This window comes from Leptidea sinapis, chromosome 17 (genome assembly GCF_905404315.1).
Source record: "Leptidea sinapis chromosome 17, ilLepSina1.1, whole genome shotgun sequence".
NCBI classification, from domain to species: Eukaryota; Metazoa; Arthropoda; class Insecta; order Lepidoptera; family Pieridae; genus Leptidea; species Leptidea sinapis.
In genome coordinates, this window is record NC_066281.1 from 2414451 (window position 1) to 2429608 (window position 15158).

The following is a 15158-nucleotide window of genomic DNA, read 5'->3' on the forward strand; positions in this document are numbered from 1 at the left end:
TCAAGGGTTTTTTACGTTTTTAATCAAAAATCACACTCATAAAGGATAAAGTTTGTATGTTAATTTACTGGCTTGTGTTTTTATTTGTTACTTCTTTACGTTCTGAAGGGATTGGAATTGGATTTAAAAAAATAAAGTTTTATGACAGAAACTATTACTCAAATATAATATTTTTATTTACATATAATAATTAGTTAAACTGGTTATTTAAATGTTAAGTTCCTGTTAATCTCTCTCTTGCTACCAACTGGCGCCAATTCTCTTTCATTATCTCGTGTACAGGAAAGCTGAAGAATATCAGCTTTTACATATTTTGTAAATAATTATGAAATATCACAAGGTAACGATACTTCCGTGATATTGTGTTATTGTATGTAATTGTTCACGTTCTTGTAAGCCGTTCATATTATACAAAATACAATATTGCTAATCATTGCTCACTAGGCCTTAAAAAAATTTTAACAAAAAAACAACCGTTTCAAAAACAATAGATATAATATGTACTAAAAAGTATAAAAATAATAACGTAGTTTTATACAATCTAATTAATAAATCTAATTCAAGTAACGATTATTGTTATTTATGAATCGGTGTCTCTGCCTCTGATGCTGGGCAGCCTGAAGGGATCAGTGGAAGAGGTGGCGGCGCAGACTTCTGCGTCTATCGCACCCTCTATTGCCTGGGCTTGCTCGGCTTTTATGTCCCTGAAGGGCTCATTCATGATCGCGACTAGTAAATCGTTAGATTTACACATGTCGGCGTAATTTACGGAGCCCTTTTTGGGAGTAGGCCGCGGGTTCGTTCGCGTACGCTTAACGTCCTCGCGGGGTGACAGAGTGTCATCCGGGCGAGCTCTTTTGCTGCCCTTGGGTAGGTGTGGACCTTGCCCGGAAGCAGCACGAGCTTCCGCCCTCTCTTGAACGTTTCGGCCAGCGCGTTTCCCTCGTGGCCTTTTTTGGGGCTTACTACCGCCTGCTACTGGTTCGATAGTCGGCTGTCCTGCGGGCTTGCCTTTATCTCCAGTATCGCTGTCTACCTGAACCTCTTTGGGTTTGGGGGGGTTGCTTTTAGCGGCTTTTATTCTCGCTTTCCTAGCCTCGGCTCGCGCGCGGTTTCGTGCGGTCCTGCTAAGTGCCTTGTATGTAGGCTTGGCATCTCCCTTCCTGATGGGTAGCGTCCAGGCATCGTCCGTGAATGGCTAGTCCCCGACCGCCGTTTAAGAGGAAGATCAGGGCCAAAGAGGCGTGTTGCATCAAGCAGGTAACTGACCGACCGCTATCCGCTCAACCACCAGGATTCCTTACTCCCTCCTTACGGGTATCCACGCACGGCACAAACACGTGGGTGATCGCAAGTTCCTTACTCATTGATGTTAGTGAGCCCTCGACCTCTCGATCTTGCGAGGTGAGGTGAAGGAGGGAAGGATTGTGTGGGTAGGTTGGGGGAGGGCGGCCAGAGGTTTCTGTTCTGCCAATTACCTTAGTGTAAATTATTTGATGACTCTATGGAGGCACTTGGCCAAAAAACGGGCGGCAACCTCGATAAGGATAGTCCACTGGCCTTGCTTAGAGGGTCGCTGTATTGATATTCCTCTAAACCATTCGCCAAACCCAGCATCGGACAGATGCTGGGAGTAGGGGTTGCGTCAACCAAGGTCCGTGAGAGAAATTCATTGACGATCCCCGCCCGGATAGTGCGGGGATCGTCTCATAATAAATCATCCCATAATCAGAACCTAACCAAACTCTCACCTCATCGAAATCGGTTGGCGCAATATTAATTCTTAAATTTGTTGCGTACATTCTTATAGAAAATTTAAGACTTTTATGGTTTTCTCATTATCAGATCTGAACCAAATTGCAACACGAGAAGAACCAGCTTTCAAATTAAAAATTATCAATTATCAAAATCGGTTCACCCAGTTGAGTTCTTAGGTAAGAAACATAAAAAACATTACGACGATTTGGGGACCAGACTTCAAAAAGGGAGGTTTTTTTTGAAGTCGGTTAAAAAGAGCGACTCCACTGTTTTCATTTCTGGCTGTGTCCTTTCATCTGTCCCATTCTGACAAGCGTATCTTGTCAATAATTGTCCCATATTTATGAAAAAATATTCATTTTATTAAATTACAAACGCTTTTTGCATATCAATCTTATATAAATAAAATAACCTTACCGATTATATGTCACACCATCTTTTTTAGAATCGTTAATGAATTATTTAAGCACTTTTTATAGCACACAGGCTTGTTGATTGACACACGACTAAGGAGAAAAGTGTGCTTACAACGTGCTTTAAGCACACTTTTGCCTTTCCAATGTCAGACTGCGAATGATATGTCCATATGTATAGAACGTCATTGGTCATTGCGATCGAAATTTAATTTTTTTAAGCTTCCTGAAGAAGTTAATAAAACCTAAATTAACATGATTATTATTATAATGAATTTACCATTAATGATAGCTACCTATGTCGTGGTCTTCCAACGCATACATTACTATCTGCAAGTAATATAGGTTTGACAACAAATAATAATGATTTTAAATTACGATTACATGCCTATTTATATTATAGAAAAAACTGAGCTATTTTTATAAGATAACCTTATACAGGTACAGTTTTAGGTAAAGAATTCAACCCTAATGTTGTCAGAAGAGGTAACAGTCGCGCGATAGAAAGAGAGGCAACTTCTCGGTGAAAAAAAATGTAGGTTAGTAGCGCTATGCGATCTGAACTATACCTTATTGTATGACCGTAAGAGTCCCTATTCCTTTAATTGATTTAGCGGAGTGAGACTTCCGTACTTGTACTGTTATATATTTTTTGCCACCACTTAAAATATTTGTTATAAGAAAATTTATTGAACTAATTCAATAGGCGTTACTTTGCGGAAATCCATAATTATACAATGATTTAAGTGTTCTTTAGTGTTTTCCGCCTATATTTGAGTCTCGTGCCAGATTTTGGCGAGATAACACGTCCTGAGGATGCCTCGTGTAGAGGCGAAACACGTGTCGAATTGTTTTAAAAAACAAATATTGTCGGAATTAACACTAAAAAAAACTTAAATCATTGTTTGTTTTTTATAATTCAAACAACAGAATCCTTGTGAAATTGTATATTAAATACACTCTTAAGACATTATCAACTCAATGTGCTTCTAGCTTTATTACATTTATCAGGTCCTCTGTATGTACCTAATTAATAATAATTAATATTTGTCATAACTTCCATCCTTAAAAATATATATCTAATTAATTAACTAGACATTTTTAAAAACCTAACACAGTAAAATGATATATTTATTATAAGCTAACTCTCATGTTCTGGTCATACTTAGATAATGAGTCACATCTGGAGTATAGGGTTACCACTAGGTTTTTCCCAGTGGGAGGCTCCTTTGCACAGGATGCCGGCTAGATTATGGGTACCCCAACGGCGCCATTTCTGCCGTGAAACGGTAATGTGTAAGCATTAATGTGTTTCGGTCTGAAGGGCGCCGTAGCTAGTGAAATTACGGGGCAAATGAGACGACATCGACGAGAGACAATATCTTATGTCTCAAGTTGACGACCACAGTTCTGTCAGTAGTGTCGCTCAGAACGATTGGGTTAAAGTCAAAATATCTTTATTCATTGAAATCATATTGAATCGTTAGTTATTTGGTTTCTTATAATAATAATAAGAGCTACGTATAATGTTTATAAGGGCTTTTCAAGAATCCTAAGCGGCACTGCATTTCAATGGGCAGGGCGTGTCAAGTACAATCAACTGAACGTCCAGCTCGTTTCGTACCTTATTGTCATTAAAAAGAGGTACCTAATAACATTAAAAAATTGTCAGTGTTTATATTATTAATTCAATATGCAGAGACAAAAAAGAAACCTACTGAAAATTCCAGCCAAAACCAGAATACATTTTAAATGAAACGATTAACAGATTAGATTAGAAATTAAAAGGCGCTAACTGTTAAGCTGAGATCTACTTAGTACATAGACTTTGCTCAGACTTTTCTTACGTAAAGTGAGTTTCAGCTTAGCACTATCTTTAATTACGCTCTTTTTGTCATCTGACATCTGAAATTCTTGCTTAGCTTAAGTTAAAGCAGCCCAATGCAAAAGTGAATTTCGCATTTTATCACACTCAGCCAAGTTTTACCGTTTACTAAGTACAGTCTAGGTACTCTTTATAGATCTTAGCTTTAAAATCAAAGAGTTGTTATGAAAATAACAAATTATTAATAACGAGTAAAATTATCCTTTTTATGACAATATGGGACGAGATGAGCAGGACGTTCAGCTGATGGTAATTGATACGTCCTGCCCACCACAATGCAGTGCCGCTCAGGATTCTTGAAAAACTCGAATATTCTGAGCGGCACTACAATTCCCTTTGTCTCCTAGAGACATAAGATGTTAAGTCTCATTTGCCCGGTAATTTCACTAGCTACACACAATAATGCAACACAACATAGATTCCCATGCGAAATAGGCGCGGAAAAATTCATTATAATATTTAGAATTTGTATTATTACAAATATAGTGTTTAATTTCCTATACAGTTTATAATTAAGGATGAATAAATCCCTCATCATGGTTTATATGAGCGAGTCAAAGATGTGTGGCTACTGGGAACCCTGTGTGTGTGTCTAGGGGGCCGCCATCTTGCACAGGTGACGCAGCTGCATGATCTTGATATCGTCCGTGCCAAACTTGACGACACCTTCCTGGTTCTCTATTGAGATCAGCTGACCGATGGCCTCGCGGTCCTCGCCAGCTATCACCTGAAACCGTGGCAAATAATACCTACTTATTCATTTCTTGCACCGTAAAATAAAAAAAAACGGATGTGGGACAGAAACGTACCCGAAACATGAACAAAATACTTTTTTAATAATTCAAGATCTTTAGTTTTTAGTGGCAATACTAACTGTCAAACCTTTTTAAACCCAATCCTCTGACAAACAGGTGTATGACTTGTCTTCGATGTATGTAAACATATGGCCTTAAATATACATATACGTTGGGCATTCAATAAAAATTGAGAAATATTTGAAATTAATTTTAATTTTTGGTCTCAACTCAAAATACGTTCTTAAAAAACTCTAGCACTTAATAATCCCTGTACTAAAGTCTCGAATGTCTGTCCTTTCAAATCCCTAAATCTTAGAAACAGAAATCACTGGGGGCTAGGACAGAATATGGAGTTGCTCAAGTATGTCGAAGAAGCATCTCAAATAGGAGCCATAGCAACAACGTACCTGTGAGCCATTATCTTGATGGAACCACGGACTAGTAAAAAAAGATGGACTCCGCGCCGTAATATTAGCAAGTGAAGCACCTTTATGGGTATACTAGTTACACAATTTTTTCTCCCTTAAATAATCATATATGGCCACAAATACTTATATAGCATCGTTTTTACACATTTTCACAACGCACGACGGCATTTTTTAAATATTTTATTGAGACGCAAACTGATCTGTCACAGACAATGAAAATTCTCATAATAGCCGCCTATCGGCTTGTAGTAGTGTAAGTGTGTGCGTGGGGCTATGTATTTACACGTTGATCGGCTTGTTTTGGTGCTACACTGTTATGTAAGGTGACACGGAGTCCTTATAAAATATATTTAGTAACCATAGCTGTGCCATCATACCTTAACTTTATCTCCACTCTGAGGCACGACAGGTTCCAGCATCTCGGCTTGTAGACTAACAGAGCGATCTTCCCTCGGCAGGAAGACCGTGCAGACCCCTCCATTGACCCCCCGCAACGCCCCCGTCTGTCCTCCCAGCTCGGCAGAGTCCCGCACGCGCACCTCCAGGTCAGGCGCGTGCCAGTCTGGGGTGGGAGAACCTCCCGCGAAGGGGGATCGGGGAGAGTAACCCCCGGGGCTAGGGGTCCCGAGGTAGCCTCCTGTATACCCTCCGGGACTAGGACTGGGCCGATACGGACTGTACGTGTGGTCCGAACCGTACATGGTACCAGGGGTCTGGGGTGTGAAGGGACCCTGTAAGTACACAAATAATATTTTAATTTATTTTTCCATAAGGTGGCTGACAGGCATTAATACAAATACATGTATCTACATGTTTACATAAGGGCCAATTAAAAGCCTCAACAAATAACAGCTATTAAATAGTTTATTAACATTTTTACAAATTACAGCTTAAACGAATTAAAGGCTTTCTATGTACTAGGTAGGTAAATTACGCATCATTGCAATTTAAATTGACTTATTTACACTTATATTGTCATTATATTAGTTTTCTGTGACCTGTAAATAATCTTGTATAATATGTTTTTTAACACCACGTAAACTGGAACGAAATAGATCTGTTTCGGATGATTTTAGTTTGTTAAAATTATTCAAAGTATGTGGTAAAATGAGTGTGATCGATATGATATTTACTATTGTCAGCAATATTATTATATTTATTAGTTAATGTGTTAGCAAGCGCTCCCATCATGGTGTCAAAAGATATCACAATTAATAATTACATTACTGTGTTAGTAATGTTCTTTTATATAATTATCTTTATAATTAGAAATAACTAATAAAGCATGTTATAATGTTCAGATCTTTATTTAAATTTATTTTATTTGTGTAAGTTAGTTGGCACTACAGCAGGACCAATTAACAACAGTTGGTAGCATTATCATGGTTGATCGTCGTGCCCTATATAAGCTAAGGTGCTAAGTTCGAATATTCATTACTAATTGTGAATTCTAAGTCGAAGCTCTGCCAAATACAGTGATTAAAACAATTGTGTGTGTTTAAATTAGAAACTCCTTCTACCCTATAATAATTATTTTTATTCACTGAATAAGGTGTCATATTGGTTATAATATTTTTTTATATCGTCAAGTAAGTCAAAACATTAAAATGTTTCAGCCAAGTCACCTTTCATGGAATAAAATATTTGTAAAATACTGAAGCTGTACATGTTGATTCAAAAGAAAAACAATAAGTATTTGTCACTTTAAAATGGTAATGTTTCTATTTCTAGAAACGGTCCTGACTGCTATAAGTTTTCTTGTATTTAAAAATATTCTTAAAAATATAATGAGCACCTGTTCTATAATTTATCTACTCCTATTAGTCGAGTGCCCGGTTGCACTAAACTACTTAAAGTGCCTAACGACTATTACATAAGGTTTAAATTGATGGACATTTTTTGTATGGATTCACTTAGAAGCATCACCTCAGCAACTTTTAGCAAAAGTGCAATTGGGTATGACAACTTTCTAATTTTAGGATTTTTCCAATTCACACCAGAAACGCAGTCGTTTGTTGATTAGGTTTTTTATTAAATATAAATGAAGATCTTAAAAGTAAAACATTACATTAGTTTACATTTTTACAGCTGGTATTTGTGAGGAGCTGGTGTCTGAAGTAGGTTGACCCTGAATTACAGATCACCAGGCCTATAATTTATTTTAGCTGCTTAAAATTTAATATTTTGGGTGATTTTAACAATGTACAATTAAAATTGTTGACTGTGTGTGTTTGTAGTAACTGATGCAAACCTGAGCATAAGAAGTTCCTTCATATGTAGCCGGGGGCTCATCATCCAACCCATAGTCGAAGTCTGTCCTTGCAGGAGTGTTGGCAGCAGTAGGGTCCCAAGCTCCGTGAGCAGGAGTTCTGCCACCCTCATGTGCTGGAGTACTGGAGCCATAGTGAGGTGTTCTGTTTCCGGCCTCGTAGATCGGGGTCGCGGAACCGTGCATGGGGGTTTTGATTCCAGTGTCGCGGTACGTGGGCGTGTGGGAACCAGTCGCACGCATTGGAGTGCGTCCATAGCTGAAAACATAATTGCACAAAATTGAAAAAACTGTAATAAGTTTTAGTTTTCATTGTATTATTATTTTTGATTCACATAGTGGAAGTAAGAAAATACATAGTCATTTTACACTAACAAGTATTTAAATTGACATAGTTATTTATGCAACTGTTGTGTATAAGGGGTATAATTAATACTAATTATCAACAGTTGCATACAAGACTTTATCTACATCCAGAATATGAATCCTCTCAAAGATTCTGAAACAGCTTACTGCTAACAATAAAACAGCCACTCCTAGTAGTAACCTAATATCATCCATTACTGATTACATACAAATAAACTAAGTATTTATGAAATAATTATTTATTTTAGTAGTAATTTACATTTTGTATAGTGCATTTTATTAAAATTCACTTGAATATTAGGCTCTTTTGCAGCGTTTAAAATATCTGGCGGTGTGCTGTCAAAACTTGAATCGTTCATTTTTTGTAAACAAAGCAATAAAAATATCGAAGAAAAATGGCGGGGATTCGAATGACCTACTTTTTTTTTACGGCGCGTGACGTTCTGGTTGTGTGGAACGCGCGTAAACAAAAATGTTCTTTTTTTGAAATTCATACAGATATCACGCCTCGAGCAATAAGAATGTGGCTGTCTATTGAAACTCTTTGCGCATGAAGGGATCGAAAAAAAAACAAAGGAGTGTTGTTATGAAATTCAGTACAAAATTACAACACTCGTTTGGATGATGTAATGTTTATTAGGACATTGGGTGTTTTAATGTTGGCAATAAGCTAACTGTTTCAGAATCTTTAATAGAGGATTTAAATCATGAGTGTACATAAAATATATAACATTATGTACTCTGTGTTATACCTGGAAGCTCCGCCTCGAGCCGCCCCGCCTCCCGCCGCCGCCGCAATATGGCCGCGGTCCACAGATATCGTCTGACACGTAGAATGCAGCTCCACTCGCGCCGTGCTCCCCGTGGCATCCTTCACGATGCCCACGTTTCCTTTGTACGGCCCGCCCGTTATCTTTATCGTTTGCCCGATCAGCTCCCTATCTCGCGACACCATACCGCCCCTACCTCCCCGTCCCCTGCCCCGCATCGCACTCCCGCCTCGCCCAGACGGATGCATAGGCGACTGAATACGCGGCGACATAAATCCCAACGCGAGCCCATTTGTAGTAGCATTATTCTTCGCCCCACCGGCTAACTGCAAATGCCGTGTTTTGCAAACAAATATCCCACCGTTATCCAGATACATTCGCGATTGCAAAAATGCGAAATTCCTGTACAAGTGCTTGATTTCTCCATCCCGACCGGCGTGCGGACCGTCGATTACTTTCACTATGTCCTTCTTTTGTATTGAATTGTGTTCAGAATCGAGTGCCATCGTGAATCTGTTTTCTCGTCGTTTCTGCAATGCTTGAGGCTTGCATTCGATTACTTTACCTTGCATGCCCAGAACGTGAAAGTTTTCTTTCTCCAAGCGAACAATTACACCAACAGTCTGCGGATCCAATTGGACAATATCACCCCATTGGAACTGTCCTAGCGAATCTACACCTGTCGCCATATCGGAACAGAGCTGAAGATCGCGGGGCAAGACTTCAAGTTCGTGCATCGTTAGATCTGATACCAGAACGACTCTCTGCGGCTCCACTCTAACAATCAAACCAGTATCGCCCTCGTACCTCCCAGCCAAGACCTTAACATGATCACCCTGTTTAAAATATTTTCTTAATTCATTAGGCTTAAATACTAAGGCATCTTTTAAAATATCATGCTTTGGCATAACTGTTATCATGGAACCATCAATCGCGATGATTTTAGCTTGCAAGTTTGCGAGATCGCCTGTACACACTTCCACGTTGTCCCCCATTGAGAAAGAGTGTAAGCTGGTAGGGTCATCTTTAGCTGGTGCGGCAAGTTCAATATCAATGCCTTCCGGCTGTTCTTCGAATCTTTCCAATTCTGTTAATGTGGGTTTGACCCCCTCTGCAAGAATTGCCGACATTGTAAAGTTTTTATAAAGAAACCCTTTTCTAGAATATCTATTGCCTTCAAATATGAGGAAGTCGCCATCAGATGTAACTTCACCACCTATCGCTCGAATAGCTTCAGGATCAAAGGGTTTGGCAGCTGGTCTCCGTTTCTTTTTCCTCTTTGCTGCTTCATTTTCGCTTTGAACTGTTCTTAGGGCGCCTCGCAATCTAGTGTAGTCAATTCTTGGCAAAAGTTTAAGATGAACTTGATTTTGGGCTAAATCTACATAATCTACTTGAGCTATATCATCTTTATAAAGACCTCTTTTTAACCTAACCCACTGCTTTGGTTTCAGGCCCGATTGCTCCTTGACGACTCTCAAAACATCAGTCATTTCCTTTATAGGAACCATCTCCTGTTTCCACATACCTGGCTTCAAATTACCTACATTTTCAATTATAGCTTTTACATGAGTTTGTTTATATGCTTCTACATATATATAACCTTTTACACCCTCTGGTGCAACAATAGATTTAATCTGGAATGGTTGTTCGGAGTATTGATAAGTGATAAATTTTCTCATCAATAAAAGTACTGTTGCTTTTTCTTCACCAATTCGACATTTGACCATCCATAAATTAGGATCTTTTATACCAGGAAGTAATGTTTGTTGAGTAATCTCATCTGACATTTCCTCTCCACCCTCTCCAAAGTGTCGTAGTGCTGCGGACTCATCAGCATATTTGTTTCTCAGATATTCTTCAATTTCTTCCTCCTTTTGCGAATCCCATAGATTTGTGCCTCTGCGGCGACCTTCGATTTCTCTAGCTGTTGGCCCAATTTCATCCACTTCATTACCCACAATACCCATTTCTTGTGCACCTTCTTCCCATTCATCATCTTCATCCACCTCATCATCCACCTATAGAAAAGCCAGTAAAAACTTATGTCAAAAATTCAAGCATTCTAAGACAGTAGCAATTAACAACTATAATTATAATTCTTGGTACTTTAAAAAAAAACACCAAATGCTTAAGTTTGTTAATCACCCGAATTCTAGAAAGAAATATAATATAAAATGTTTATTTTATTGATCAATATAAATAATAATAAAAAACATACCTCAGCCTCATCAATAATAAAGCCTCCATATCTGCTGTCTTTCTTGCGTTTCTTCCTACGTCTTTCCTCATCTTCATCCTCATCATACTCTTCTGAGTCCACAAGATCCTCACCTTCTGGCTCTTGTTCATCCTGCAATTCATAAAGGAAATAAATTACCAGTATCTTTCATTATTAATATGATTTATTCTATGCCAAGTAACTAAGTGGAATTCAAGATAATCTGCATGTCTGTCTGTCTGTCTCTTTGAGGCAAATTAAGCAAACCTGGGATTTTCAAAGCAGATTTCTTTCCTCAAACTGAAAGTTACATGTTTCTATTTCTGAATACTGAATTGAATAATTCATATGATTACAGCTTATTAAATAAAATAAAATACATTTTAATAAATAAAAACATGTGTAGGTAATTGTTATTTTAGTTTTACATATGGTTACTGTGCAAAAGTAATATTTTAATTATTATTAAACCTGTTTCGAGACCTTTGCAGGAATCATTTTCATGGGGCCTGCAGTTGATAAGAGTTCAGTACCATTGTTTCAGAGGTGGTATTTGCTGTACACAGATGGTTTTGCACCAAACAACTAAGACAAGTACTATCAATTATTGCAATCCTCATGAAAATGTGATGCTTTAAATTTAAATAAATAATAATAAAAATATAACTTTTATGCAAACACCCAATATTAAAATATAGTAACAATTACACCTTTCCCATCTTTTAAATAGAAGGAAAACACTCACCCAAATGTTGTAGGCCTTCTCGAGTGTAAATTGGCACCCTCAGATGTTAACTCACCAAATTTGAGTTACAATTTTGCCAAATATGTCATATCGAATTGTTTGAAGACAAATCGTAGCTGAATTTACACTCAAGAAGGCTCACAATTGGCTAATTATGGGTTTGCGCAAAATAATGAGTAATTACAATACATTTAATGAAGTGATAAGTATTGTCTACATAATATGTTCTAGATACACACATCAACTTTATCTAAGGATTCACATTTATGAAATTTTCAGGAAATTTATAAATAATTTCTTCAGTTACCTGGAATATGGATTAATATCTTATTTTATGCTTTAATTGTATTAGAATAGCAAGTCATTTTGAATGTTTTTATTACGCTAACGATAGTTTTGAATTAGATGATAATAGTTTAATGTATTGAACATGTTAGATCTTAATAAGTTAGAACTTTAAAAATGAGCCAAAGACATCAAATACGGTTTTATTTTTAAATTTAATAATCCATGTTTCCACCGCTGACATTAATAATAGTTTGGCATCTCTTGTTAAGTAATGATCCGAGTGGCAGGCATTGTTGTGCATGAGTTGAAACTCCGGACCCATTTGCAGCCTGTATGAGATAATTACATTGCAGTATTTAAATGTAGTAATGTCTCCAATCCATACATAAACGTTTTCGTACGCCCATACGAATCCAATTATTACTGTACAACCAGATCCATACCTGGACTGTCTGTCCAACATCCAATCAAAATTGGAAACCTTGAGTGTTGTGATCGGAGGTGGCTTCAACCTGTCTGGTGGAGCCCATGGTGGGGTAGCACGGACGAGGAGCACTGGGGAGCCGACTTGGCAGGATACTTTGATGACCATCAGCTGTACGGATGGAGTCCCAGGGGGTGGACTCCGACATGGAAAGCTCCAATAAAAACGCTCTAAGGATAGGACTCCACGCCGGTCGTGCGAAAGCACTCGGACCAGCACCAACTACTCGAATTTATAATACGGGCATGGCAAACTGGGATCAGTTCCGATAGAAACTTATTTGACAGCTCCAAACCCGCTGAGTGGATTGAGTGTCGACTACAGCCACGGCCTGGTAATCGAGGACATCGAAAACGCTGTCCTCAAGCACCAGGAGGCCGTTCACCAAACGTGTGAGACCGCGATCTCAAAGCCGAAACGAACACTAAAGTATGAACCTCCATGGATTAGCTCCGAACCTCGGGTCCCAAGCAAAGTGCGGACCTCCTTGCATCTTCTTTCCCCCCGGACGACACTCCCATACATTCCGCAATAAAGAGGGAAGTGGTACGTCAGCTGTGTAAGTTATCTTGCTCAGTGGATGATCTATGCCTATTGATGATCACCATTGCAAAACTGAGGGAGGCGGTTCATGACTTCAGTGTTCCCAAAGCTCTTGGATCGGACGCATTTAGGGAAGAATTGAATCTGAATCTGCCTCAATTCTTCATATTCTTCTTTCACAATTCTTCATAGAGATAGCCAACAGGTGCCTCACTGTGAGGTACTTCCCGAGACCCTGGAAGCGTGGGGCAATCATGACACTTCCCAAACCGGGAAAATCCAACTACCATCACCCAAATTTCCCGGAGCTCTCCAAACTGTTACTATTCTTGAATCTGGGGGAAATCCAAACCTAGAATCGTCAGAAAAGACTACAACTGACCAATGAATGTTAGTCCGCAATAGCCTTTGTCCACAATTGCCATGCCACAAGGCTGGAAATCAAGAGAATGAAGACATGCAATCTTCTCCAAACAGTTTCATCAACAACATTGACTAACAACTGGTGGAGTTGTAGCACAGCTTCTGACCGAATGCCATTCTGCCTCCCATGAGCATATAATGTGCCCATAAACTGGAGATTATGTTTTGGCTGGTTTGTAAAGCCTCAGCAACTGCTTATTGAGATGCACCTCCTCTTCCAACATACCCACAGCTCTAATCATTTCTACTCTTAGATGTCTACATGACATTTCAAGAAAAAATAACAGGCTTTAACTTAAAATAAGCAAATAAAACAAAATTATTATTTAAATCAATAAATATTGCAGTGTTAAATTATAAAAAGAATGAACTTTTCTTGCTATCTAGTATGTTTTTATTTTCTTTTTTTACTTTAAATTTTGAAAAAGAACTAAAGAGATTAATTTTTGCGTACAACAAATTTTTGCAGTCCAAATAGGTTTTATGGTATGGAATTATAAATGAACTCCTTACATAATATTTATGTGTGTATAAACAATATAACTATTGGAACTGTTTTCTTACATACTATAAATGTTTCATATTTTTAATGGAGTTATGTGGTGCAGCCATCCTTCAAAGTTTATAGCACTTTTTTTGGAGTAATTAGGTAGATTAAAAAAAATGTTTTTGAAACCTGATAAGTGATCACCACAGCCAATACTCTCTTATAGCACCAGAGGAAACACAAGAGTGTTACCGACCTTATATAAGTGCTTTATAACAAGCTTCCTTGTTGCTCTATTATAAAGAAAGAGCAGTTACCAGCTTTGCCACTTTTAAGGCATTAGGTGTGTAGCAGCTGTATTTGTAGAGGAACAATTTAACCTTAAAAATAATCCTCTTTCTTTTAGATAAAATATACCTCTACTTCTTCATCACCAGATGCTTCTTTGGCTTCATCGTCCTTGTTTTGACTGGCTCCTGAACCGGCAGAACGGCTCCTGATACATGATACAAATTATAAACACGTTTCAACTGTGGTAACAACACTGTTTTACAGTTCTTCCCATACCTTGACCTCGATCGAGATCTCGAACGGGACCTGGAAGGACTCCGTGATGGACTGCGGCTTCCCGATTGAGATCGAGAACGGGACCGCGAACGAGAAACAGAGCGCGATCTCGCCGAATGATTGGATACGGCGCTTCTTCGAGATCTATTAGAGACTACGCTACCAGCCTCAGAACCACTTCCTGAGTAATTACTGGCTTCTGAATCAGACATGGTCAATCGTAATCTAGATACGTGAGAATATAATAATCATACTATTTTGATTTCACTTATAATTTTCTAATTAACGAAATACGCGTTACGTAGCAGTAAAATACGAACTCAAAGATCAGTTTAATATTGACAACTGACAACTGAGACCGAGAAAATAAAAATGAGTCCCGAGAAGTGTCAAAAGGAAGATGCAAAGATTTTTTTTTTTGGTTCGGTTCGTCCATCTGGACAGGCAAAGGGGTCAAGAGCCCATACAGCCAAGATGCAAAATATAATACATTATTACTCTGAAAATGTCAAATGTCATTTATAATAATTTTCTAATTAATGACTGTTTGCCAAATTACAGCAACGCTTCGCACAATCGAGCACTCTCAAAATACTGCTTTCGCGTGATGCGTAGAATAGATAACAACTCAGTGGCAGAAAATTTACATGTGTTTTTCTATAAGCTGGCATTGATCCAAATTTTATTTACTATCGGTAGTTATATTGTTTATTC

The 15158-nt window shown here is 38.2% G+C and overlaps 1 protein-coding gene across 1 annotated transcript; it reads right to left on the reverse strand.

Annotated features, from left to right (window-relative positions):
* Positions 1-3103: 3103 nt before the first annotated feature.
* On the reverse strand, positions 3104-14801 carry LOC126969088 (transcription elongation factor SPT5). Its single transcript, XM_050814386.1, has 7 exons — positions 14445-14801; positions 14295-14373; positions 10908-11039; positions 8669-10707; positions 7533-7809; positions 5659-6012; positions 3104-4783 (listed from the first exon to the last, which is right to left on the reverse strand). Exons 1-7 carry the CDS (start codon positions 14654-14656, stop codon positions 4649-4651), a joined length of 3228 nt encoding a protein of 1075 aa, XP_050670343.1. The 5' UTR covers positions 14657-14801; the 3' UTR covers positions 3104-4648.
* Between the last annotated feature and the right edge of the window lie 357 nt (positions 14802-15158).